This window comes from Varroa jacobsoni, unplaced genomic scaffold (genome assembly GCF_002532875.2).
Source record: "Varroa jacobsoni isolate VJ856 unplaced genomic scaffold, vjacob_1.0 contig02107, whole genome shotgun sequence".
In the NCBI taxonomy this organism is placed as follows: Eukaryota; Metazoa; Arthropoda; class Arachnida; order Mesostigmata; family Varroidae; genus Varroa; species Varroa jacobsoni.
Window position 1 is genome coordinate 25,882 of NW_019214758.1, and position 27,584 is coordinate 53,465.

The window sequence follows — 27,584 nt, forward strand, 5'->3', positions numbered from 1 at the left end:
CCTCATGTGTTCTCGAGACAAGACGCTATCGTATAATATAATCCGACGATATTTTTCCAATTGGCTTCCTTCGATTTGACTATGGCCCTTCACTTCTGAAGGATTCTATGGTGGAAAATATAGTGTAGAACTAGCGTAAGAACCTTGGACGTTGACACGCTGTAACGGTAGTCTGAAACAGTTACATTGGTAGAAAAAAACTGGGTACACAGATTTAGCTTGACAACCTCTTGTTTGTTTCTTTTACTCGTTTTTGATTAAAAAATCGGAAATCACTCGTTTATGCCTGGAGACGCGAGACTGCACCTTTATGATACGAATATGCGCTGGTTCAAATTTGTGCCGAAAAATATCCTACCATAGTGGGGACGCGGTAATTAGCTATGTGTCGTCTAAGGCCAATGACCGCTAAATGCGAAATATATCCGATATATTATTGTTTCTCTTCAACAGCAGATTTGCGTTTTATCCAAAAGCGGACCTATTCTTGCTCTAAGCTTTAATGATTCTTTATGCTATGTTTTTAAATTATCACCAACCACTTTGAAAAACTGAACATCAAAATAAATATTTCCAGAAAAACAGTTCCGCAGCTTTTCGATACTTAAATTCCACAATTCTGCAAGAATGTACATGAACCCGCTGTAACTTCTTCCACTGTCCACACTACATTGCTGGCACCGCCACTAAAGCATCGCACTGAAGAGCTGAGGCAGACATTCTTCGAAGCGGAGGTACGCATGCTTCGTCTGACTCACCTCCCGGTAAGTTAGCCCCACGTGGCCATTTCGCGTCTCGCTCTCTTTTTTATTTTCCGACTTTGTTCCCCCGTTTCTTTCGCCCACCCTCTTACTTATTCTTTGCCCAGAGTCATTAACTGCAGACAATAAGCTGAAACGCGCTTTTTTTCTCGTGCTACCCGGAAAGCGACCACTTCGTACACTCCAAGGCGGAGCGGCTGCTCGCAAAGGTTTGGTAGGAACTAGGGTTTCTCCCGTTGCATCCTTCGAGGCCGCTTCGTCTCGAATGCTCCCAGAGCGCTACGATCAGCCCGCTGAAACAGCAGCGCGAGCATTAACCAGCTCTACAATCCCTTTGTGCCTTACCACCCTGCTAGAGCCATCATACTCGGCACCCGCGTGGTCGCCTGCTTGCTCTGGCCAACACGCGATAGAGCACACGCGGTGCTTTTCAAAGAAAGAGAAAGCGAAGGAAGTAAGAAAGGTTTTTTCGCTGTTTTTCTTGTCGTCATCGTCGCTGCCATCGTTGCAGGTTTCCGGCCGTTGGCAGCCGCCAACCGTCAGTCGTTGTCTGCGTAGGTGGTACTCGTCAGCGATTTCCTTTCTGTCTTGCCATTCTATCCCATTACGATTCTGGTTTCCCACCATGAGCGCTTTGCTTTTCGTTCTACAACAGGCCAGTCTGATTCTTTCTGCTCAGCGAACGTTCGCGTACATTGCTCATGAGCCCCCCTAGTATAACATCTCCGTTGGAGAATCCCGCTTGATGATTCCTTCGCTTGTTCACTGTTCCCACCAGGAAAGTTACCAACAACTAGCCCAGTCAAGGCATTACAAGACACTTCCTTCTGTATTTTTGCCCACTTTCGCTCTCTCTCTATTTCTCTATACTTTTATGGTGCTCGAGGGTTGCGTTCCCTCCCCTGAAACGAGGCCACGAGCAAGTCTCGAACAGCGACTGCAACGCCCTCTGGCGTGTGGTCAAGTCCTCAAAACTATACTCTAAATCGCCCCGTCTACGTTCACCGTACGAAGTGTGTTTGGCTCCCTGTCCGCCTGCTAGGCTTGGGGCAGGCCTGTACCATTGGTGCCTGCTGTAGTAGTGCCGATGGTGGTGATGGTGATATTGGAAATGGAGCGCGAGGGAGGCCAAAACGACTTGTTGGATCGCATGCGTGGGTTCTAGTCAGCCGACGGGTCAGCAAGCGGGAGCACAACAGAGCCACAACTCCTGCCCAACAGACGACGACGAACAAGCCAACCGCCTCTTGATTATATCTTTAGAATAATATCAACTTCATAGCAATAATCATCAACAACTGTGACTACTGCAGTACGATAACGGCGGCAATGACGTCTACGTTCTTATTTGATGTAGCCAAATTCAAATCACCTTTTTCGGACACACCTCGCGACTGCAGCCACCGCCTAGACATACACTGAAAATTCTCTACACACACACATATATATATATATATATATATATACATATATATATATATATATATATATAGAGTACATGTATATATCAAGAGATAAACAGCAGCTGCAAAGTAGACAGCGAAAGCACACGTCGGTCAACAACGGCTCCCGCTGCATCCACTATCATTGCTACAACGGATCGGTCAAGAATTGCATCCTGTTTAATGCTGTTTGTGTGGATTGTCTTGTCGTGCAAGTCGCTGGAACCCCCCTGTTGTCGACACTGGCGGCCCACATCTTTGTTTCCCCTCGATAGCATTGCCTAATTCGTTATCTAGTGTGCGCGTCTCATCGGTCCTCTCGCATCATTGTGAAAGAGCCCGCGCTCTCAGTGTCGTTTAAGGCCCCTTGTTCTCACTATTCACTTCGGATTCGTTCTCCGGTGTCGGTGTTTAGAGACGAGTAGGACGGGGGCTAATCCGTGAATGCCTGCGTTCTTTACTGTGTTGTTTGTGCACCCCTACGGGTTCATCGTGTAAAAGTTAATGACACTGCCGATGACCTTAAAGCGCTTTAGTGACATTAAGTTGCTTCAATTGTACTTTGTTATTCACTCGCATTGAAAGCTGCTTATCCCCACTGGCTTCCCTCGGAAAAAAGTAGGAACTGCAATTCGACAACAGTTTCTTATTGTTTACGTCCATGCCACATAACGGAAAATCTCCACAAGGAAGCGTCCATTATTACTAAGGAGACGGCTAACCGACCGTTTTATTCGAGCGGACATTGGTCCAACGAAGACCGCGTGGAAGACGCATCACTCCGAACGCCAGCGAAACAGCCATTATCAGAAGAGCAAATATCAAGCATTACGGCAGGAGTTGATGATCTGTTTGACCTCAAAAGCGGCAGTACAGGATGTACGAAGCAGTGTCGTGACGTTTGGTGCATGTTGAGGTCGTACCCAGTGCTACGGTTGTGATGTGACCACCTCCCATGCGAGAATCCCCTGTCCCGGCCCGTTATCCATACCCCTCCATCACCCAATTTCATCGCTGACGCTTTATCAAGGACTACAGCAATTACAATAACGTAACGAGAACAACGACAGATACGAAGATAGGCAAACAAAAGCAAAGTACTGAGTAACTGGGATATTCTCTCGAGGAACCTGAAGAAACGGTTCGAGACACGCAAAAGAGAAACGAAAAGAAAATTACGAAAAATTTTAAAAAAATCAGAACATAGAACAATCTAATATGGTGTAAAAATCAGTTACAGTTTTAGTGCACAGTAATAAAGCAGTAACAAGGAACGGTATAACGCCAAAGCAAAGAGTTAAAACAACGAATGACACAAATCTCAAATGACCAACTATTAATGCCGTGACAGGTCCTATCACAGCAGAAAGCGGAAAGCCTTTCACAGGAAGATTTGAGCTTGCCGGACCTAAGGACCACCCGAGACGTATCGCATTGTCTCACTGAGCTCATCAATTCGGAGCCCAGATTTGGCCTTTTTCCTTCCGACCTGCTGTTTGTTTCCCTGGATCCTTTGATTGGTAGTCGATATTGACTGCTGATAGAGGCAGGTCCGATGCCACGGTCGTTTTTGGTCAAAAAGATGAAGTTGCCTGCGGATGCAGGGGTCGACAGGCTGCGCTGGGCCGCGAGCCTTGAACCCGATGGGCCGGGATCACCAACCGAGGCGGCGACAGCCCCCCAGCACGTTACAGTGTTTGGCAACGGTTACTATTCCGAGCTTGAGAAGCTTGCAGGTATGTATTGTACTACTGTCGTAATTGTATAAATAGGGAGTTATATATTGTCACAAAGTGATATCCACACGTGGATATAAGCGTATCTCATTCAGGCTCTGCGAAGCGTTAAATTCGGACTTACCCCACGGAAGCCCATATACAGTGTTGACGATGTTACTTGACGCTAATCCGTACGAAAGCTACGAAACCTGAATGACCACATAAAACTGCTTGCACAAATGCACCGATGAGATTATTATGCAAATCCAAAGTTAGAAGTTGTTCCTTATGCTTCGTCACGGTTGACTGTTTAAGGAATAGCTAAAAAAAAAAAAGCTTTACTGTCAGTTTATTTTTAAATCTACTTTACTAACTAACCGTTTACGGAATAAATAAACTCCAATGATTATAACGTGGTTTGTAGTTTAACATCTTATTACCGAAGGGTAGAAATGTGGCACCACAGAACATCGTTCTGGATCAGATAGCGAGTCAAGACGCTGTGGTTTAATGTAATGCTATCAAAGTCATTATGCTCCGAAAACGGAAATAAAAAAGAAGATTTCTGACACATTTTGTCCTTCATGAATCTTATAAAAACAGACGCGGCTTATTAGTTACAGTTTTATGGTAAACTAAATTATCAGACATTTTGTAGTTAAATGTGTTCAGAGGGGTTGTGGAGAACGTACACTTCGTTTAACTATTCATCCATTTGAAACGACAGAAGCGCTACAGGGGAACATTTAAAAACTACAAGAGGACAATGATTTTAATAATCGGATTGCAACGAAAGGTACGAAAAATGGAGCGTGCTAATCTAGTATTTAATTTCCTACTTAGATAATAAGTGAGTTTCTATATTTTTACTTTAAATAGGTTAGAAGGTCATATCTATAGAGAAATTATAGTGGACAGTATGCCTCAGCAGTAAGTTTTGTAAATTACCAAGGCTCATTTTCTATATATATATAGTTTTTATATAAGGTTCTTAGCAAAACAAACTTTGCTTTGCTAAAAACTTTATACAGAGCGTTTTTTTTTACGGATGGCGATATCTAGAGAAAAATACTGTATGGCTCATTCCAGTAAAGAGACACTAAAAGCTTGATACTTCGGTTTAGAAAGAAAGCTGTTCGCTTGAACAGCTGCGAGATTTGAGGTTTTCTAATTGGCAATGATTTCAAGATTCATCTAAGGCCCTAGATAACGATAAGGTTTGAACTGAGGTTAGGCCGTCCGAATAGCAGAAATAATTAAGTTAAGTGATGCTAGGTCCTAATAGCGATAGTTGATGACGCATAAAAAACTATGAAAGTATAAACAATTGCGACCAAAAGAAAATAGTTCATAGAAATGATCTATGGTCCCGTTTGATGAGTACAGATTATAAAATTATACTAACGGCAGTTGCGTTGATATATTCGCACAACGGGTCTGTTGGAGGACTGACAAAAAAACTCAAAATGTGAATGGTTTATAAGAATCATTCTAGCACGCCCATTTAAATTATCAAGTAGATAATGAAATCGCGACTAAAAATATAGTCATTAAGAAGGTAAAAGTCTACGTAGACCCAGATACTAAGTAACAGTTCCAATGTCAAGAAGTAAAATTAAATATAGTCCTAAATATGAAAAGAAAATGAATAATCAAAAATGTAGCACAAGTTATGCGATGCAATAGGAGGACACACACGTATTAAAAGAGGTAACACGTAACACAACCGTGGGAAAACCACGAGGCAGATTCTATGCGTTGATAATAAATAAAAGCTATTTCTGTTTAGAAGGAAAGAAAATACGTAACGATCTGATGGCCGCGTCCTTGAAGATGTGGAAGGCACGCCAGATGGTGAACAGAACACAGCTCTTGGAAATTATAAGGCAAACCAGCCACTTGGGAGATATAGATGGAAATTTACGTTTGTTGAGTGCATATATATATATATATATTCCACGTGCAAACAAACTGGCTGCCAAGAAGACACTTAAAGGCAAACGTTAACATCATTGTTAAACATATATTGTTGTTAATGGACCCAACACTGAACGCTTCTAACAACGTATCGTAGAAAAATGCCGACCCTTGGTACGTAAAAGGAAATTTAATCTGTGTGTTGACTGAAATCTCTTTTTTATGCAGCCTGAAGCAAGCGCTGGCCTGAAAAATCCGAACGAGGGTTCAGACTTTTATTGTTAGCTGAAGGTGACATAATATTACGTAATGCTGCATCAGACCGAAGCGTCAACGTATAGAGTAATCCATGGCCTTAATTATGCAATTCAACATAGAAACCTTCTGAATGACTAAGCATCTCATATATTAGCTACCTTTTTTTATAGATCAGCTGCAATTGGCGATTCTTTGTCTATGTTGATGTTCACACATTTTCACTTGCAGACCTAACTGTAAAGAGTTTCTGTTCTAGCAATCATAAAGTTGCATAACTTCTTACTGCAAGTATGTTTGTCCAAAGCTGTGTCCTTATCCATTATACATGCTGGATCTTGAGACATGTACGTAAGAGGTGCACTTAAGTGTGTATTTTTAGGCCCCCTCCATTGGCGTCAGCCCTTGGAGATATATCTGAGTACATTACTACGAGTTTGCGTACCAGCGGTGCTAGCAGCAGCGTGCACTTGATTTTCAAGCGAACAGTTAGCTTCTGTCATTCCCCGACTTTTCTAACCCCTGCATATCTTTTCGTCGCCAATCCGTATCTGCTCCGCATCCATTCAGTCACTTGTCTGAGCTCACCGAGTATATAATCCCTTCTCATTAGCCAAGCAACGAGTGAAGTCGGCTGCTCTCGACTGTTGCTCGAGGGCCAGAAGCAGCGTGTTAGTCGAAAGACCTTTGCTTAATGTTAATGGAGACAAGGCTTGACAGATACTGGAGTCACTACAAATTAGCGCTCTTGCCGCGTCGTTCATAGTGTTCTAGTATTACGCTTTTCAAAGACAAACTTAACCTTAGGCCAAGTTGGCCTAGTGCTTACAGAGAGTAATATCCATGAGATCAGTAGCTCGCTCGACGCCATCTGAGATCATTCTTCATTGCTGCTAACCTCGGAAGGTTTGACGCGGTCGTGCGTGTGTGTTTATCTCGGATACATCCACCCTTCACTTCTGTTCTTGAATTCACTTACGCTTTCAACCGAGAAAGTTAGAAGCGAAAGGGACTTTAAGGCTATGTAAAGACTTTGGTATCTTCTTCTACCACTGCTACTGTTTCCATCACGAGTGCTATCAGGATCACAGCTGCCCATGCTGCTACCGCTACTCCGGAACCCGGGTATGACCACCGCTGTATCCAGGTCGATTACGGCTAACCATCTGCTCGTATGCCTCACGGAATATTACCGCAGTATTTACCACTTTATAATTGGGGAGACATAATATATGTCAAAGGGGTCAGCAACGATCGCTACCTGCTCCGCCTTTGTCTTTCTCTTGATCGTAGTCCAATGCCATCTATATTTTGCACAGCTTATCTCGCTGTCTTCTAATCTCTTCTCTGGTCTATCTGTGTAACAGTTAGATTGAGAGATTTTATCGCCCATGACCCCGCTGCTACTGCCTGCTGTCTCTTGTGAGAAAGTTGTTCTCTAACAGAGCTCCGGTTACAAAAACCGTACCAGATACAAAGGTTCGCGGTACCAGTTTTCAATTCTGTTATTGTCGTCGTCATCGCCGCTGATTTCCTGGTCCATGTTGAGGCGCGACAGTTCACCTACTCCGGTTCGATAGGTTGCTTTTCCGTGTCGTCGATTTCTGGTCGCAGGCCGATTTACGTAGCCCACACTGCTAAATATATAAGCGGGTGTGGCTGGACTTAGATCATGTGGGCTCCCGTAAATGAAGTAAAAGAAGACAAAACTGGTAGGGGTTCTGCGGTGTCCAGGCAGTGCCAGCTCTCCCGAACGAGTTACAGAACGAGAAGACAGAGAGCGAAGGAAAAACAGAAGCTCGTGTGAGTCCTAGTGGAATGACTACTTATGGAACGTCCTCTGGAGCTCTCTTGCGTTGAAGCAGTTGCCTAGGCCAGGCCGCCGCAAAAACAGCAACCGAACTAACTGGTCGATATAAAAGTGCTTCATAAACCATCGACCGAACTCAGCTCAACCTAGGTGATGAATCTACTCTCCAACGCCAGCGGTCGCTTCGGCGGCGGAAGCAGCAGCAGCAGTCGCATGTTGGCAAGCCGACGCCTGCTGCCCAAAACTCTCCACCGTGTCGTTGCCTAAGCGTAGAAGTCTTAATCTAGCTCACTTGTTTTCAGTTCCATTCTCTGCTACTAGGGCTGCCATATCTGCTTTGCCTTGCCTCCCCTCCGGGAGTCAACAGTGTGAACGTACTCCACGCAATTTACAACTAGCTTTTCAACAAGCGAATACTTTACGGCAACTATACTTATGCGCTTGATACTACTTTTTGTTGAGCTATTACTACTGGGGGGCTTGTTCATGAATTAGGTGGCTGGAGCGTGGGGGGGCAGATAATCGTGTTTTTGCCAGCGACAGTGTCTTCGACAAGGACGAAGGAAGAGGATGGTGAGGCAGTTTTGTATATACATGAATCGAAAATGCACTGCAGAATGTGCCTCTTTGTATTTTACTTGCAAGTCTAATATTGTACGTAATGTCAATGAGTTCAAGTGGATGTAGGAGGTTCTGCCATGATACACAACGTTTTTAAAATATACGAGTAAAATTCTATGTTAGTGGCACAAATTAAAACGAGGGTCATAGCAGCCAAAGGTTGAGTTTATTTAATATGAATAAAAGAAAGACCCGTTTCTAAATTACGCGCAAAAACATCGGTCTAGGTAACATATTTACTTGGATACGTAGCCTATTAACAGCCTGAGTTTCAGCGTCATTTTTTAATGAGCAGATTTGAATAGAAGTTAGCCCGCTAGAGGTAAGAACATTTTAATATCGACCCTTTTTTTATTAAGATAAGCTGTTCTGATTCCTATGAACCCTTTCCCACATCGCCATTCGTCAATGGAAACAATTAAAAATCGTGTCCACGATATGGATAGGTTTCGGTTCGATTTTTTTTACTTTCGTTGAAAAAGGTCAGAGAGTTGCTAGACCAGCCGCAGGTATCTTCGCAGAAAATTCCTTTCTCGTTGCTACGTGTTTTGTAGAACGCTTCTAGCTCTGCGGAGCCTGCTTTTGAGCTAAAGGCACACCCGTAGGTCTCTCTCTTCTAAGCCTATATCAACGTGTTTTCGAAGCTGCACTTCCATTCTGAAGACCAAGACGACTGAGGCATTTGCTGAAGATAAAACGAATTCTCCTTTTGGCCAATCGCATATTGTTATTGGTGATCACCATCTTTACCTTTCCTAGATTAATTTTTAATGTAGGTAAAAATTATAATACTTCCATAAATATTTATATAATAAAAATATTCTCTGTGCGAAACATCCGTATGTACAAAAAGCCGCAAAAAGGGGCTCACTACGTCGAAAAGATAGAGAATACTTGGAGTATTTTTTTAATATTTAGGAATATATAGGCCATCAGTTTCTTAATTAATAGTCTGAATTAAACCTGATGCTGCTTCTATTGTGAATCGAGTTTTCCCTGACTGCTAAAAATAACGGCTTTCCTTATGATAAACATGATTTCCAGCACTCGGTTTTCCTAATTCGTTCCACCCTTAATAAACGTTTCTTATTAAGTGTGCTGGCGGCCTAACGGTTTTATTTTGTTCATCGTTGTCTCTTCCTGCGCTTCTTCACGCTCTTTTTCTGCCATCTTGAGTTTCTTGTTTTTTCTTTGGCTCGTTCCTGTGTGCCGTATATGCTGCGAGCACTCGGTCTTGTGGTAGTTGGGCATCCGCCCCCCAGTCGTGTTATCGCTACCCGTCGTTGGCAGGTGTAAACCCAACGTCAGAGTCGCACTTCTAGGGCATCTAGGCGATAGGAGGCGGGCACAGGGGAAGTCGTTCAGGCTGTAGCGGTAGAAGTACAAAGACGGCACCGAAAAACACCATCTTCTTCGGTGGCTGCCTCGGCAATCTGTTTGTCTCACACGGTCTTTCTTTTTTCGTGTTTCTCACGTGTTTTCTATTTCATTGGCAGCTCTGGCCCGACTTGAGTTTTGCTTCGTTGTTGTTGTCATTGCTGTTGCCGATGGCAGCATAGTAATTTCCCAACCTTCCCCCGGCAAATCTTAGCGCCAGCGCCATTCCCATCACTGGCGTCACCATCTTCACGGTATTCCATTTCGGCTGGCAGCAGGACCACTAGCAACAGGAGTAGTATCAATAGGAAGAGTCAGCCCTGGGGGCTCTTAAACCGTCTTCTTCTTTTTACCAGTTTCTGCGCACTTCACAAACTGCTTTCTCTCACTCTTCTATTCACTTGCTGTATCCGTTGAAACGACGCGACTTATTAAGGGACAAGTTAGGGTCGAAAGGGGGAGTGTACTATGTTCGCAGTGCCGAGTAGTGTCGCATAGAGAATAGCTGTGCGTCCGCAAAAAGGCCTTTATGCCATAGTTTCGCTCACCAACTCGCCGTGCTGGTAACTTGGGCTATAGCTAAGGTGGGTACCAGACTCTTTATCTTCCTTCTTATTTGGTCTCGATCTTGCTCACGGACTATTTTTTCCTCGTTTTTGACGCTTTCTATTTTTCCGCGTATGTCGGCTGCTTCCTTTCTTCTTTACTTCCGTTCCTCGCATCTTCAGCTGCTCGTCACAGCTTGCGGGCAATCAGGCGAACGCCTTACAATAAAATGTGCCGACAATATCGGTAAGCTGTCTCGGGTACGAAAGCAAGCTTGATGACGGAGGTGGTGACTATGTTGATGATAGGCGGTGATGTTATCCTCAGTTGTACGGGACAGTGTAGGAAAAAGGAAAAAAGAGAGCCGATGCGTGCGCTAGATCCTTCGACGGTATGGTGAAAGGTACGGCAGCGTATTGGTAGAACGCCGGACCTGGGTTTGACTGAGGCCGTAATCGGGTAACGAGAAATCTACTGCGGAAGCCGCCTACAGGCATTGCCAGCCATCGCTAGATAAAATTGCTTCTACTGCTTAATATCGGGTAGTGTGTCTACGTGTATATATGTCTGCTGTTTTAAGTGCCGTATAGTTTCCGGTGCTGTTGCAAGGGTATCCTCCCTCGATTGGCTGCCACTGTTCCGAATTAACAGAATAGAAAAACAACAACGTGTCGATGCTATGATATCGGAGCCACCGACGTGAGCAGAGTGGATCTGCTATTGAACGCGCATAGCCAGCTTCCATTCATCGTTGGCTTCCTCCAGTTATTGCAACGTCTTTGTACTGGACGCTAGGAACGTTGTTGTCGTAGCATGGAATTGTAGTGGCTGAGTAGTGCTGACGCTCTGAGTTAACGTAGGGATCGCACGTGATAGGGTCAGCTAACAGCGCCATCCAGGCCAAAGTTGACTGGGTGTCTCACAGAACGTCAACAATAATGTTTACTTACTTTATGGTCCTATGGTAAAATGAACAGGATCGATTTATTTTGCACGGAAGAACGCGAAGGAACAGGCGCGCGTCACTCGGCAAAGCGAATATATCAAGATCGGTGTTCGCATGGTGCGACGTGACGTAGCCAACGTAGCGCGGAACAGACACAGTAACCAATGGGTGGCCTTAAAGCAACCTGCACAGGGGAACAAAACGTGACTGACTGAGTAACCCAGAAGGCTCAAAGATCTTCAACATGCCTTTTGTGCTGGCCAAACTATGACAGACCACTGGAAGCTTACTTGGTAATGATTCAATGAGCGAGGTTTTTTTCAGCCAACTTCGACCCGCAGTACTCCCCGTGCTGTCTAGTGCTGACACAGAACAAAACCGGATACACCGCCGAGAGCAATCGTATCTCATCGACATGTACTTGAGAGAAATGCCAGATAATATTGGCGTTTAAGATAACCTCATAATCACTGCTATCATTGGAACCGGGTCGATAGATATCATTACACACGACAACATGTTCGCGAAGCGCCCTATGGTGTCTTATAGTATTTTGAGGGATTCCTCGTGATCGAAAATTGCGTCCTATAGTTGATATTCAAATAGGTTACATTTCGGTTCAAAAACTAAGATTTCAACAAGTTAAGGGCCCGAAATAGTTCAATTTGATATAGAAGGTTTTAGCGTTTTAAAAAGTTTATCAGGAACTTCATTCCGACTTTGTTGCTCCCAGATATGAAGTACACTTATAATTTTTTCATCTATCACATTACACTATGGGGCGTATTTGCATGTCTGGTAATGGTACGTTAAAAATATTGAGGCACCGTAATAAGAGAATATTATTGTTATACACTAACTGAGTTGTAAAGAGATCGGAAAGATTCACAGGAATATAACTTTCAATGACCGTCAGAGGCCGAGCAGATATTGAACCTTGTTACTACTCTAAATATTGAAACGATGTCCACTGTTCTCCTACAACGAACACCAAAATGTACGTTGTACAGGGAATAATACTCGACAGCGTTACTTGAGAAGGAGATTATTTCAACAAGATCATTGTGAATACGACAGCTAAAGAATAAGAAAAGGCCTTATCCTAATTCGCTGTAAAGCTGCTCTAGGTCCAACTGAGTAGCCGGCCCGTATAACTGATCTATTTCATAGCAACGATGAATGTACTATAGGCGCATTTTCTGATTAGGTCGGTATCGATTACCCAGCACCAATTTCGGTATCCTGGCACTGCACATTCGTTTGTCTACCACAATAGCGGATGACCGGCTCGGATGTATTTGCGTCTTCTGCAGGAAATGTGCACGTCAACGGATATACTATATATATAAAATGAAGCATATTGTCACCATGGTATAACTATGAATTTGACTTAATGTCGATTTGCTGAGTTTTTCTATTATCCTCGTTTGCACACTTCAACATTCATTTCTTGACGAGCCTCTACGTTTGCACAACGCCACAGATCCGTTGGTTATCCTACGCGTTTTATTCCCTATTAAGTCGCTTTTCTATCGAATGGTGAGCAAAGGCTGTTGTCTTGAGGAAATTGCTGGCTTATGTCTAGTTGTCGCTGTTGTTTTTGTTGTCGTCATCGTTGTTGTTATTGTTTTTTTTCGAGTTTATTCGACCCACGATGATGTTCTCCGCTTGCTTGCCGCTCGATCCGCCAGGCCTGTTTGAGTTGAAAGCATGAGATGGTTTTCTGCGTTGCCGTCCCAGGGGATGTATAAAACAGTGCTATGTACCCCATCGACCACTGACAGAACACGATTCGGCGCAGGGGAATGGCAAAAAACAGGGGGAAACATGGAAAGCGCAAAAACAAACCACACTCAACAACGTGGAAGGCAGCAGGAGCGGGCTACAGGGCCGCTTCGGCGTCCACTATCACAGCCGTTACTAGAACGACGCCACTGGCCGGCAAAGGCAGGTCGAGTTTCTGAACTGAACTCGGCCGTTCAACGTACCAGAGTGTGCCAGAATAATCGATCTACCATAATAATAGATCGTCCCAGCTCTGTTTCCCGGATGCGGAGATGCCAAACGAAAAAGTGGCTGGCGGCAGCGGCCGGCCAGCTCATTCTTAGTGCACAAATCATAAGGACGAATAACCTTGGGAATCGAATCCAGCGTTTATGACTGCAAGCATAGTTCCGAGAACTAGTTTGCGGTAGACAGGGTCTCTGCCACCCCACTGTTAACGACCAAACTGCTCTAGCTGAACGACCCAGACGATGACATCGATTGACGATTTTTGCGTAGAGCTTGTACAGCCGTTTACAGAGCGTACTGCATTAGCCGTCGTCTCGACTACATAGCCAGTACAGGACAATAGGCTGAATCGGCCCATGTAAAAGAAGAAATCTCTCCATGGAGGCGTCCGATCCAGAGGATGAACTTTGAGGAACGAGGCTATGGGTAAGAGGAGTAGCGGCATCGCCATCGGGAACTTCAATAGTGGCAGGGATAGGTGTTACAGCATGAGTGAAGGCATCCATTGGATGCAGACAGGGAATACTCGACGAACTATTAGTCTCACGCCTTGTCGCTCGTTTGACGACTCCGAGCCTATAGAATCCTATTACGTACTGGCAGTGCTTCTAGCAGCTGTGTTACCACACCAGACTATAATACAACAACTGTTCGAATCCTGGCTTTATTTTGATGTGGTTGGTGGGTCGGCCGGCCGAAAGAACCCGGCAAGCTGCAGGTGCTAATTCGTCAACCCATGCTTACTTGAATCTCTCCTGAGAATCCTGTCATGAATGCAAGGAGCAAGCTAACTTCGGAGACGAGTAGAAACTAATGAAAGTGACTACAGCACGCATCCATTTGCTACTAGAAGGAAGCAATTATTGCCATTCGTGTTGCTATTATAATTGAAGATATGATTGTAAATATTTTTTTTAAACGTTGTTCTATAAGTGTATCTATTTGTGCGCTACAGGGTAGTCTTCATGGGAACCGTCTCTAGATGATTACAATTAATAAAAGCACTAACTCTGGTTGCAGATGCTAAGTAACACGGAAAGTTTACTACTCTTGTGGCTTAGACTGCATAGGTATCTAGGATAAAAGAAGAATAAGTCTATAAGCTTAAATATATCATACGGCTTTCTCTAATTTTGTCTGCTGGTTCACTAATAGTGACAGTACGACATTTATATCGATAATGGTTATTAGCAGATGACTAAATATTCCGGCATGTGTCTAGCTCATATTCCTTACGAAAACAGGTCAGTCTCGCTCAGAAAGGCGAGCCAATATGGTTGGTTCCCATCTCCAACTTCTATTACCCCAACTCATAAGGGACACCGTGTGCCAGCCTTAAACGACGAAACGCCGAAGCGTAGAGAAACTGGGGGTCTAAGTAGGCTCGAACGATTGCCTTCCACCTATTAGGAAACACTTCTTAAAAGATGACATCATATCGGCAATTTCGCCCGAACTAAAGAGTGGCTGAATTTTATATGCAGAGTGTGGGGAAGGCCAGTTATACGTGCGTTAAGAATTTGACGCCGTATGAACATAGATGCCTTTCTTCTTATTATTTTTTCTACCGTGGGTAGAGTTGTGGCAAAAGCGTCTACCGTAAAACGGTGTGTGCAATTTTCATCCTATAGCAAGTATACGAATTCAGTAATTTTTAGATTAAGGCATGGCATTTCATCCACTGAGTTTCTCTATATCCAGGTGCAATACAAGTTGCAATTTTAGAACGAAGACAACTAACTTCACTAAGTTGATTATCACAGACTGTGCTCAGGAGCGGTAGTAGGTATGGGCATAGGACTTCGGACACATGTGAAAATGTGTAGATCCAACATTAAGCATAGAGGCAGTACCGGACGTAAAACTCGAAACGGTAGCTCAACAGAAATGAAAATCATGGTAAACAGACATTTTTGAGGAGCATGCGATGTGTTGTGCTCCGTCGGTGCTTTATTAGATGCACCTACAATACATAATGAAAACCTTATTTAGTTATCAATTGGGCATTCCTGAGGGACTAGATGCGGCTGCCTTCACACTTCTAATTGCAGCACGCCCATCTGGGTTAAAAATAAATTAAATTTCAAGAACGGCTCAGGTCTAACTAGGCGAAACCAGGCGCTCAATAGGCGTTCGCCCGTTCGTTTACGACAGCGAATTTTATTGAGGACCTACATTAGGCAGTCATCTCGCATGCGCATGTTAGATTGTCGGCAGTCGATGACGTAAGAAGCAATTAATAATGTCAAGTTGTTCGCAAAACGCTGCATATAAGTGCAAAGTATTATTTCCTTTTAACTTTAAATAGTTTTATAGCAAAATGCTACTAATACCTGTGCAAAGTTGCGTTTACCATCATGGCGCATGAAGATGTCCTCTGTATGTTTTCGAGTACATGCCTGTGGTAGCAACTAGTAAATGTAGCCCCTCTGGATAAAGCCGTTGTCTTTCACGAATTTCATCTTGCTTGCTGAACACTATTACCTGAAGTTCCTGTCAATATGGCCAATATATATATAAAATCTTTAATCCTAAATGGGGCGCTTTCTCTAGTGAAACGTAACTGTATGCAAAGCTTTGTATACTGCGTTCTCAAAGGTTAAAAGACCTTGGTATCTTGTCGGACGTTTCTTAGGTGTTATTATTTTTTTCATTCAATTACCACACACCGCATTTGCTGGCTGCGTAATAGGGGAGAAAATCACATGTTATTTCGCTGAAATAATTATGATCAGTTTTATCCAACACGATTCAAATTTTAGTCTACGTGTTATGAGATATCTTCACTAAGTGACTGTTTTTGGCCCTTGTCAAAAATCGCAAGTCGTAATGGGTCTGTGCCCAACTGGGAGAAGTGTTCAATGACAAATTTATTTTTATTTAGCGTTAATAATGACGTTTTGATGACAGATCTCTACTTGATCCACAGTCTACTCGGTTGTCCAGATTTTCAACCCCATCGTGAATAACTGTAGGTATGTGGGCAGCGATAGAATTTATTATAGAGAAACCAGGTTGACTATTATCTTCTAGATCTTTTAGTCTTTATCAGGTGACTTTGAAAGCGATCCGCAATTCATTTCTTGAACAGTAACCATATAATGCTTCCCTGAACTACTGGCCTATATTTTTAAATTGTTTTTAATGCTTTCTTATAAATATAGGCGTTCGACGATAAGTTATAATAGTTCTTGAAAACAACCATGTCCGCTCACAAAAGTAAAGTAGGAAAATATAAGTTGAGAACTGCTACGCTATAATGACTAAGTTTTTCTAAACGATAACCATTTTCACGTCCATATGGCTGACAAATGAGCGCTAATATTAATCACTAGGTTTTGCTAATAGTCTCGATTTCAGCCCATGCAGGCGTCTGTAAACTTCGTTAGCATGAAATGTCTCTGAGCACCTCACTAGCACCTTGTCTACGTAATGGACCTTTGGAAGATACAACCTTGATTTTCCCAATATATGTTCAATATCCGATGTTTGAATGGCTTACTTTTCGTATTTTGCATGTAGGATGGTAGTGACGGTTCGTCATCCCCGAAGAGAATTTTGTTATAAGAACTGACGTACAGGACACTTTGAAACTCGGAACAAATTGGGATACATTTTGGCGTTCTGTTTGATGTAAGTACAAAGTTATCATGGCAGAAACAGGAGGTCTGTGTTGGAAATACGAACAAACATTAGTTATTCTCTAATGTTTACGCACTGGACGAACTTGTACCAAGGCTGTAGATTTTTTTAAATATTGGAAATCGTCCGTTTGACGAATTACAATTGACAAACGATTGCCGAAAAGATGAGGCTAGGAAACTGGCGGCACAGGGGGGAGTTTTCAAAAGGCTTTTTTTTAGAAGTGCGTGTTCGATTTAGATACATTAGGTACAAATCTTATTCCACTAAAGCATGGCAGAATCAGCTTAACACATCATAGTGCTGTCCTTGTTTCACATCTGTAGTAGTTTATTTTGCGTTGTAAAAGCTGTGGTCAGACTGTGAACGGCTCCTGAAATAGTAAGCCACCGACCTTTCAATAAGATGGCGTTCTAATTTATATGAGGATATCAATGGAGTGCTACGTAGCTGAGCATAACTACGGGACATTCGTACGGGACGGGCTATACATTCGTATAGCGATTCCGTGGTCCAGATTCAAACCTTTTCGATTTCTATCTATGCGAGGTGACTGAAGGCGAGTGCAGAAATTCTCGAACTGAAGAAGTCGGCTTATTTTCTGTCGCTGTTTAGAAGGATCTCAAGTGTATGGAGAGGACTGTCTAATGTTAGCTGGTGAGAAGTTTAGCTCCTAAATTAAAGTTGCTATTGAAACTAATGGCAATGCGATTAAACAAGTATGTCCGTCAGAAATAAATCCGTCAGCGGTGCAAACAGTTAATACCAAATGCATGCTTTCATTTAGATGGAGTTCCTAAACAAGTCTGACTTCTGCCCAAATCGCTCCCGAACACCTTGTACACTATGCATGGAAGTTTACATTAGTATAGCGGCACCCGTATGTAGTCACCGGAGCGTCAATAGAAATTTACGTAGAAAAAGAATGCCCAAATGGTACAGCTTCAATTTACGATTTTGGGTAATGTCTTTTAAACTAAGTGCAAGTCCCTCAACAGCTCTAATATAGCCCTATGTCCCGCCCAGCAATTTACGGAACACAGAAATAAGGACCTAAGCGAGATAAAAAAAATCCCAGGACTGATCGTTTTTGGACAACAGCTTCTGTAGATAAGATATACCCCGATCACGTGACACTATTTTGGACATTTTTTCGGCATTTTTATACGTGTACATTAAGGTGGTGCGTCTAAAGCCTGGTTGGTTAGGCTAAGCTAAACCTGATATGGGTTTAACTTATCGGTTGCCAAGTTAAACTATGCCCTACCAGGTTTTAGAGCAGAATCTTTATGAGTTAGTTTTCTATCACTTATGACTTCGATAATTAAATAAGTAAGTATGTGCCTACTACCATTTGAGATTCAAACTGAGCTCGAAGTTGAGTCAGCCCTGTTTTTTAACCTGTTTGCTTAATGCCAGGAATTTTTCGAAAGGAAGCGCTAATCTTGATTATAACGAACGCTATAACTATAGCCTAAATGATGATACTGTTGTACCTAGTGTGGGTATACGCATGCATACTCAATGCATTATGCCAAGTGATTTCGCACTAATATTTGCGAAATCCGTTGACGAAATTGACTAAACGTATGCCAAAACCAGTGTATCACAGTATTTCTGCCTTGTGACCATAGTCCTTTAGCAGGTTCAACTTTGCATGCATATTTGAGCAATTCTTGTACGGTCTTGATGGATCTGGACGGGCTATCGCAAGTCCACCTACATCGATCCACAAATCCTTCCTGTTTTTGTTCAGACTCCCCATCTTAGGAACTGGACGGGAGGCAAGCAGAAGGTATATTTCTTCTCCCCTTCTTATTCCGTCGCCCCTTCGTTTTTTTTCGTTCTCGTAATGTCCGTCTTCAACTCCATTGTTCACAACCTTTTCACATACCACGTTCCTCGTTCGAGTCGAATGTCAAGACGCGCCAACTGTCCAGCCACGTTTGCGTTACGAACGTCCGACTGACTCGTGGCCTTAGTAGCGTTGCTGCTGATGTCGTCGGCGAACACTCAAGTCGAATCGAAGCTAAGTTGGAATGAAGGATAGTATGCTGGTTGGTCGAATGGTCTGACAGGAAGAGGGTCTTGCGCTTGTCATGCCTCGAGCATTAACCCTCCTCCCCTGATAGTTTCCCACAGCCGGTCATGACAGGGGCCGCTAACGTTAAGCGAAAGAAGGGCTGGCTTCGTCATTGTCGCTGTTTCCGTCGCCTTCATTTTGATGGTCGGTCACTGGGGTCAGCACACGCAAGAGCAGCCTAGAGCGCGTCTGTCGTTCCACCAGCAGTAACCAGTGCCGTTCAAAAAGTTTAGCATCGACGGTGGGAGCAGCTGCATCAACACACCAACCGTTTTTTCCACTTCTAAAAACTCCTCTTGCACTAGCAGCAGAAATAGCTGTCGCGTCTTTTGTTGTGGCGCCATCGTATGTTTATTTGTCTGAGCGCGTTTTTTTTCTGCTTACTTCTGCCGCTACTGCTATTTGCTCTTGGATGCTTTGCGTTTTTGTTAGTTCGTCAGTATTGGCTGTGTGTGCATATGTGCGTACGCTGTACACGTCCACAATGGCGGACATAGGCGAGGGTGCTCGATGTGCTCTTTCGTCAAGCTCTTGCGTAAAAGAATAAAGCCGACCGCAGGCGCCGAGATCGCGCTAGTCCAGAAGCTTACGCCGCTAGCAACGGCGCCTTCACCGAATGAGTTGGCTCCGTCTTTAGCGCTAGGTCGACTGACGGGAGCCCATTTCTTGTTGGCTCTGCTGCTGGAGGTCATAACGACACGAACAAATCCCTCCAGCGCGCACTGGCTTTCAGTGACCGATGGCCCTGCTCCTGCCATCATGGCTGAAAGCCGAAAGTCCAATGAGCGACGCATGGCGCGTGCATCGCAAGTAGAAGAATGAACAGAAGCTAACATTTAGGAAGAGAGCAAAAGACAGAGAGAAAAAAAGGGGGGCACGAGATGAGACAAGAAAATGGAAGTATGCCTCCTAGTAGAATCAGACTGGAGTGATTACAATGTCTATAGCTACTATTGTTTTTGCGGCGATGACGTTGAAAACTCGTTTATGTAGCAGTGCTTGACTCAGCCGGCTGGGGCCACCAGCTGATTGCCGGAGTATTTCGGAACTGCATGCGCTCGTGCATTGGAGAGTGACTGGAATCGCTGCCACCATCGCAGCGCCTATTGTAACTGCCGACGTCAGAACATTGCCTAATTTGCCCTGGGTATCAAAAGAGCAGGGATGCCAGTACCTGCTAAAGAGCATTTGAGTAACGGAGCACAGACAACCAGATAGCAAATAGCAGTGACCGCCGCTGCCAGGCAACGTGAGGCGCCATGACGTTCTATCATTTTCCGGGCGGCAGGCGAAGAGCAACCATAGGAAGTTTCCGGCCCAGAATTCTGGTAACGTCATGGGGTGATTTCAAGGACTGTAATGGAAGAATTCGCAGCGAAAGGGCTAGATGTAGTAGCGTCAAACAACCAACAGAATCAGAAGCTGGCTTGCAGCTCAGCGAGTGCCAGCATATGCTAAAGGCGTCCTTAGATGAGGCCATTTGTTAGACGACACGCAAGCCAGACAGGCAAACCTTTTCTAAACAAAAGAGTGGATTTTGCAAAATGCCTTTGTCACGGCCTGCTTAGGGAGCTCCAGGAAAAGTAGGGGTTATCTAACCGGATGCGACTAGCACGCTTGGAGCCATCGATGGCCGCACGCAAGATCACACGTCGAGACTGCGAAGAGGAGCTTGAATGCAGGCTAGCCCGAATTTATTTGGGCGCTTCGTCTTGGGCAGCAGTAGCAGCGGCAATGAGCAGTCCGAATTATAGCAACAATCCCAGCCTTCAGCACATTACCCAGACGCTCCACCATGGGGCTTTCCACATCAGTGCATCTACTTAGCCCAGTCCGGTGCGAGCCATTCATGAGCAGTTGTGAGGGTCGCTGTTGTGGTTTCTGGCAAGCAGTCCTGCTTGCTTTCACTCTATTTTCCTCTAGCTCTTGCCCAGGCTCTCTTATTGAGAACGGGGGTTTCTACACTCGGCGACATCAAGTCCGGAATCGCAGCGAAGGAAGACCCGCCGCCGGAGGAACAGTCAAACACGACTACTCCATTTTTGTTTGGATTGTCAACTTTCGCTCCGGCGGAAGTGACGAATAGGACTCCGACAAACTTCAGATGAAAGTTAATGGCGGAGCTCCTGTCCAGCCTTTCGCAACAAAAGCAAAAGTGACTTACGGAGGGACAGAATGGGCCAATTCGGAGATTCGCTGCTCCCGTCTTTTCTCCAAATAGCAACCGCCTGAGAAGAAACGTAGAACTTATTCATGTTGTCCTTACCGAGCGTATTTCACTTACAAACCTCCTGGTAATTAGTCCATTTGCATTACCTTCAAGGAGAGAAGGATGCTCACACGGTGTGGGTAAACACGAAGATACGCTGGATGTCCATATAATCACGGCATCTAGCGACAACTGAGAAACGATTACGTGTCAATAATTGACGTCCGATTGTCTATTTGACAGCTTTATTACCATTGCAGTTTGTATGTTGGCCATTTGCAGTTTACATATAGGTTATATAGTTGGATAATGTAAAAGTTAAGATGTGGACATTCGGTGCAGATTGGCAGCGTTACCGAGGTGGATAAATAGCTAAACAAGGAATCAGCAAGCCTTTTTACTCCGATTTCGGTTTATCTGATGATACAGTGTTAAGAATTACTAAGAGGTTACAAATAATCTCTTAGCGTACAAAACACGGGGAAAGTTATAAATTGCCTAAAGGGGCCAATAATACTATTAGGCGTCCTTACGCAATTCACGGGCAGTAAGTTTAACTTTTACGGGGAAAAGTCGCTTGCTGGCTCCATACTTGGGATACACAAATTTTATGTTTCTTACTTTGTTAAATGAATGTGTACACGTTATGATGGCTGGGCGTCCAAATGTTTTATGCCAAAATATACTCAATTTTGTTAGATGTTTATGAACTGAGTTGTGCTAAAGGAAATTTCAGTAGGCAGGCAATACCCAGAGTAGAAATACGTGTGAATCTGAGTCGCTAATCCCTGTTATAAGTTATGCGATACGAATTTACCTAGAGTTCGGCTGAATTAAATGATCTATTACAGTGTGACCAAGCGTACTTCCTGCTGGGTATAGCGCCGCTATTTGACGTCGTGTACTCAGATCAAATGCTGTCTTGGTTTGTATAAAGTTTTCGGTAAGCGTATTTTTCTCGAAACTTATATATTAAAGGTTCGTATAGTGCAATCCAGGGTTAGTACACATACCTTGTCATTAACTATACAGCTTAAGCCGGAGAAGTAATCTAGGTGCACGTTCTCGACGGCAAAACTGCTGGCCAAAATACTGAGTTTTCTTTTTTTGGGACTTAACGCCATTGCCGTATGGCGGTGCTCTTTGAGGGAGGCAGATCATTTGTCACATTGTTACGGAGCTGCCTATATTTCTAGACAGGCGTGTTAATGCTGAATATATATATATATATATATAGATAGATATAGATATATATATGTGTGCCGAAATACGGAAGCAGCCGTTTATTAAGACTTTTGACGCGATATTTCCGGATCTTTTTTTTACCAGATGTGTAACGAGTACTAGTGGGCATTTTGGCCACGTACCCGACGGATACATACCTAATTACAAAACAATTTAAAAGGGAACACTTGAGGTTTAAGTAAATGTCTGAATACAACGTCGTGTTTCTTAAAATGAAATTCGGCGATGAGTATCGTCTCTGTTTAAAGCTCCACCTTTCTTTTCGGTCCTCCTTTAACGTTTGAATACGCCCTTTCTTAAAACCAATAGGTTTATAAACGTTTAAGGTGCAAAATACTTGTTCCGTAGCTCCACAGTTGATGACCGCCAGATTGTCACAAGTTTCATATCTGGCCGGGTCCTAAAATGTTTCGAGTTACGTCTTGAAAGTCCTTTGGCATTGCATCGGCCAGACTGCTGATACAGCCAAGTCTATTGCTGCCTATCGTGCCGATGTTTTCATACATTTTTTGGCTTATTATTGCAGTGTACACAGCTATTTGTGTGATCACCAAAAAAGAATCGTCACGTCACACTGAACCGGTGGGTTTCAATGATAATGACATGATATTACCGTGCGTCTGAAACCCAACGGGCATACCTTGCAGTTTCGCTATGGCACGACGCCAGGGGAGCTCTCATACGGGTCGACACGGCATTTTTAAATCCCCCCCCTCTGCTAGGCAATTTCTTATCAGTTTGTGGGGCAGTAGGGGCAGTAACAAAATCTTCTAAGAAGTCTGTTTCGCAGAACAATAAACGCAGTTTGACTGAATTCAAGTTAGACACCATCATAAAAACGTTTGTTTTGTTTCCGGCTGTTAAATGCGTTGGGTCGTTTGACTTTGGGGTTATTCACCGTATCCCTTCTCGCCAATGCTTGTGGGGCCACCTTTTAGTAATTAGATTTGGCTAAGCAAAGCACCTCTCATTGCGTGTTCATACAACGCGAACCGCTGTTGCGTAGACGAGCTCGATTTTTTGTTCGTCTTCATATAGTACGTTAAAAACACAACTCAAAACAATATCACAAGCGGCGAAGTCGACATACTAAATATTATTTGAATGTAAATGTAAAGAAAACCAGCGCATTGTGCAGGTGTAGTTTTTGGCATACAGAGTACACACAGAATAGTCAAGATCAGTACTTTCGGCATAGGTCGTACGCACAGGCCCCAAGACACAAAATAAGTAGGATCGTCACAGATTGCTTGGACCCAATTTTTGGCAGATAGCGAAATGGGTGCTGATTGTACTGATTGTGCGATATACCACTGAAGGACCTATCGATAATGAGTGCTTATCAACGTCAGCGAAATTGGCCCGACTCTAACTGAGAACGTGTTTTGCGTATGAGTAGGTGTGGTACGTTTAATATAAGTACCATTAGCTTACGCGTATCGTTGCGAGTTAAAATTTATTATGACTAAAAATGTGACGACATCACGAATTCTAGGCCGTATCTCTAGCGCTATAGTTTTTCATATTAAGTAGTCGAATTTGTTGTTTCGTACAACTGAGTCGACGGTCCCATATTGGACGCTCGTGTAGAAATTACATTTGTGCTTAAGCTGACATGATAGTAATTAGTTTTGAGACAGAATTTGCGCACATTTATACGCACGTCGTTGCTTTGTCTCTAATCGCTTGGTTTGAATTTTAGAAAACAGCTGATTGCTTAGTAAACAATATTCGTATGTCTTCCGTATCTGGCGTCTTTCAGACTATGCATGCGCTTCTCCGAAACTGTATGTGCCATTAGAGTGTCAGGAAGCCCGTCGAGAGACGTCGCTGCCGCGGAAAACCTATCATGAATTGAAATCGGCTCACGCTGACCGTGATTATCATCAACAGGAGATCCCGTGTCATTTGCATCACGTTGAAAAGGAGTTCTTTGCCAAGGCGCATAAAGCCACCTCTGAGGTAAGCAGGCAGGCAGGCACCTATGCACACGAAAACATAACTCGTAGGTGACGATGTTCCCATTTTCCAATAAAAAGTAGTATAGGGAGAACAATTAATAAAACAAGCGAAATTGTTTTGAGACAAAAACAATTTCCCAGCTGAAGCTGACATTGTGCTCAACACATCAGTTAACACACACACACACAGCATTGCTCGCTAGCAGCTTAGTTTGTTCGTTCCTATCTGCCTATTACCCGTCCGGTTCACAAAAACCTAGAGTGAACATTCACGCATTTTATTTGATGCTTCCAAAACGTAAAGCCACCATGTTATTTTGGTCCACTTCTTCTGTATCCATGTGTGGCAGGTTGTCATCCAGCACAACGCAGTTCTTTCGGACATTGACGTGGTGAGCGAAGAGACTGAAGTCAGCCGCAGCCCGCTAAGTCCGGCTCCCATAGTCGGGGACCTCGGCTCCCTGGAGAGCTGCGAAGCAAAACAACGCGCAGGGGTTCGGAAAAGGCCGCCCAGCTGGTCCGCGGCTTCGACGTCGAGTGACAGCGAACGCTCGCTTAGTCCCGGACCCGTCCGTCGTGTTAAGGGCCCGAGTCAGACTCAAAACCAGCCACTTGGTGGCGGCAAGTACACATGCCTTGAGTGCGGAAAACACTATGCCACTTCTTCCAATCTGTCTAGACACAAACAGACTCACCGAAGCCCTGATTCACAACTCGCCAAGAAATGTCCCACATGTGATAAGGTCAATATATTTAGATGTACAGGGGGGGGGGGGGGGTAAACTTAAGTACAAGGGCATACACAGTGTTTCGTGGGGTTTACAAGATGCGTATTCGGAATATATAGAACAAGAAGTAGATTAACGTTACTTTAATATATCGAATAAAATGTTTTGTCGAAAATTTGTTCAATAAATTTCATGGGTTCACTTTTCTTTTTTTGCTAGATACATGTACATTTTTTTTACTAGATATCTTCATTAATCTATGTAAATTGGGAGCTAAAATATTTATTTATTGTTCGGTGATGAGCAATGTACACGATAACTGCATTGGGTTAACATGTAATGAGAGGAGTGGATTCAAATGATAAGCCTGCTTGCTTGTATTTCAATTAACGACTAAAAGCTGTTGTCTTCGACCCGCAATATTATGTACAGGTGTATGTCTCGATGCCCGCTCTAGCGATGCACTTGCTGACCCACAAGCTAAGCCACAAGTGCTCCACCTGCGGCAAGGCTTTCTCGCGACCTTGGCTCCTTCAAGGCCATCTACGATCACACACAGGCGAAAAACCGTTTGCCTGTGCCCACTGCGGAAAAGCGTTCGCAGATCGCTCAAATCTGCGTGCCCATATGCAGACCCACTCCGGTGCTAAACATTTTCAATGTCCCAGGTAAGTCATCCTAGATAAAGGCTAAATTATCGTTTTATGATTTGATCATGCATGTAATGCGCCATACCTCTGCATGCCGATGTCAGAGCTTGAACTAACAATCCGACATTTTTTGCGACTAGAGGCTTAGCCATATTTGAAGCTGTGCGCAGATAATAAATGGAAATTTGTCATTGGCAAACGTTCGCCGCCGTAGAAACAAATTCAAGCGTAAATGGCACCAGAACGTGTCTGCCATAAACTACTTTGAATTTTGAAATTCGTCGTATCGAAAGCCTGTTAATTACACATCTACGTGTAAAATTTTTAGCTCTATTTTGATTTTTAGCCTTGGGAAGTATGCGCTGTTTTATGCCGATTTCGTTGAAATTGTTTAATCCTTTTTAATAAGCTTTATCATATTATCTATCAAACAATAAAAATTGCATTGTGACCTTTTGTCTCTTATATATGTGGCAATCGCTCTCAAACGGGCAAGACGCAGAACGGTTTGTAGCTCTCACGACTTTCAAATAAACTGCTTGAAGATAAACAAGCAAAAATTGTATGCTCCAAATCTCCGAGTTCTGAATAGCTGTTGTAAGGAGGACGCGCCTTAGCTAATGAAGGCACTCGACGGCGCCTCATAAACAGTACGAGGCTATGCTTGCCACGCGCCTGATGTGACTGAATGTTGCTTGGGCGTGCGTGTACGCAACTAGTATTCTGCTTTCCAGTCTCGTATGCTGAGTGTCTGCCTTTAGAAGTAAGCCTATCTGTAGCACGATCGACTATGGGCACGAGAAACGAACGCGGGGCGTCTGATGATTTCCGGCTTCACTTCCTCCCGTTGGGACGTCGGCGCGATGTGATAACAACAGGTTATGACGTGGGGTCCCGCAGAGGAGATACGTTGGACTAAGCTGTGAGGTGGAACACCTAGCTAGTTCAGCCAGCAGCTTTACCTTTTACGACAGAACGTCGTTTGCCGAGGAAAGTCAGCATCAGCAGTTCGTCCCTGGGGCTATAACCACACGAAGACCGAAATCAGCGGTGATAGTGGTTGTAGCAGGGACTAAAAATGTCGTTAAGTTTGACTCGCTTTCTGCCGACACACGAAGCCTATAGAAAATTTAGGTAGCAAGTAGATATATTCTAATATTTGCATGATTTACTAGACATCAGTGGCATTTTCACATTTAGATATTATTTTCTATGACGCTAATACTTTGATCTAAATTAGATTTTCTCTGATACGATTTGATATTAAGAAATATACCCTATTCATAGGGTTTAACTAAACGGTAAGTTGAAGTAGAGCTAACGATACAAATACTAATCAATTGCTTTCCATGCATTACTATTGTTATACATGTGGTGTACCGTTCCACTATGTTACCTTAGGTGCTCGAAGAGTTTTGCCCTGAAGAGCTACTTAAACAAGCATATGGAGTCAGCGTGCCACGTAACCAGGGACGAGGCTCAGCTGCTCGAGGAAGGCGAAGTTATCCTCGCTACATCTAATAAACCTTAAGCTCTTCACTCACATTTCCATCTACAGGGTTCCGAAGCTTAGCAGGAGCCCCGACGTTAAGAAAGTAGCACGCTACAAGTCAGCAGGTTTTTACACGTTCTTCCTATGAGGTCAGCCAAAAAAAGAAAA

General features: G+C 43.7%; 1 protein-coding gene across 1 annotated transcript; it reads left to right on the forward strand.

Annotated features, from left to right (window-relative positions):
* The first annotated feature begins 1,845 nt into the window (after positions 1-1,845).
* Positions 1,846-27,584, forward strand: LOC111272377 (uncharacterized). Its single transcript, XM_022853809.2, has 5 exons — positions 1,846-3,939; positions 24,348-24,547; positions 24,897-25,289; positions 25,707-25,942; positions 27,326-27,584. Exons 1-5 carry the CDS (start codon positions 3,759-3,761, stop codon positions 27,453-27,455), a joined length of 1,140 nt encoding a protein of 379 aa, XP_022709544.2. The 5' UTR covers positions 1,846-3,758; the 3' UTR covers positions 27,456-27,584.

Excerpts from the sequence above, each read along its gene's own strand:
- LOC111272377 (XM_022853809.2), top strand. The coding sequence starts at position 3,759 with ATGCCACGGTCGTTTTTGGTCAAAAAGATGAAGTTGCCTGCGGATGCA. Across the intron at positions 25,290-25,706 it reads AATGTCCCACATGTGATAAG|GTGTATGTCTCGATGCCCGC; the intron begins GTCAATATATTT and ends TATTATGTACAG. Across the intron at positions 25,943-27,325 it reads AAACATTTTCAATGTCCCAG|GTGCTCGAAGAGTTTTGCCC; the intron begins GTAAGTCATCCT and ends ATGTTACCTTAG.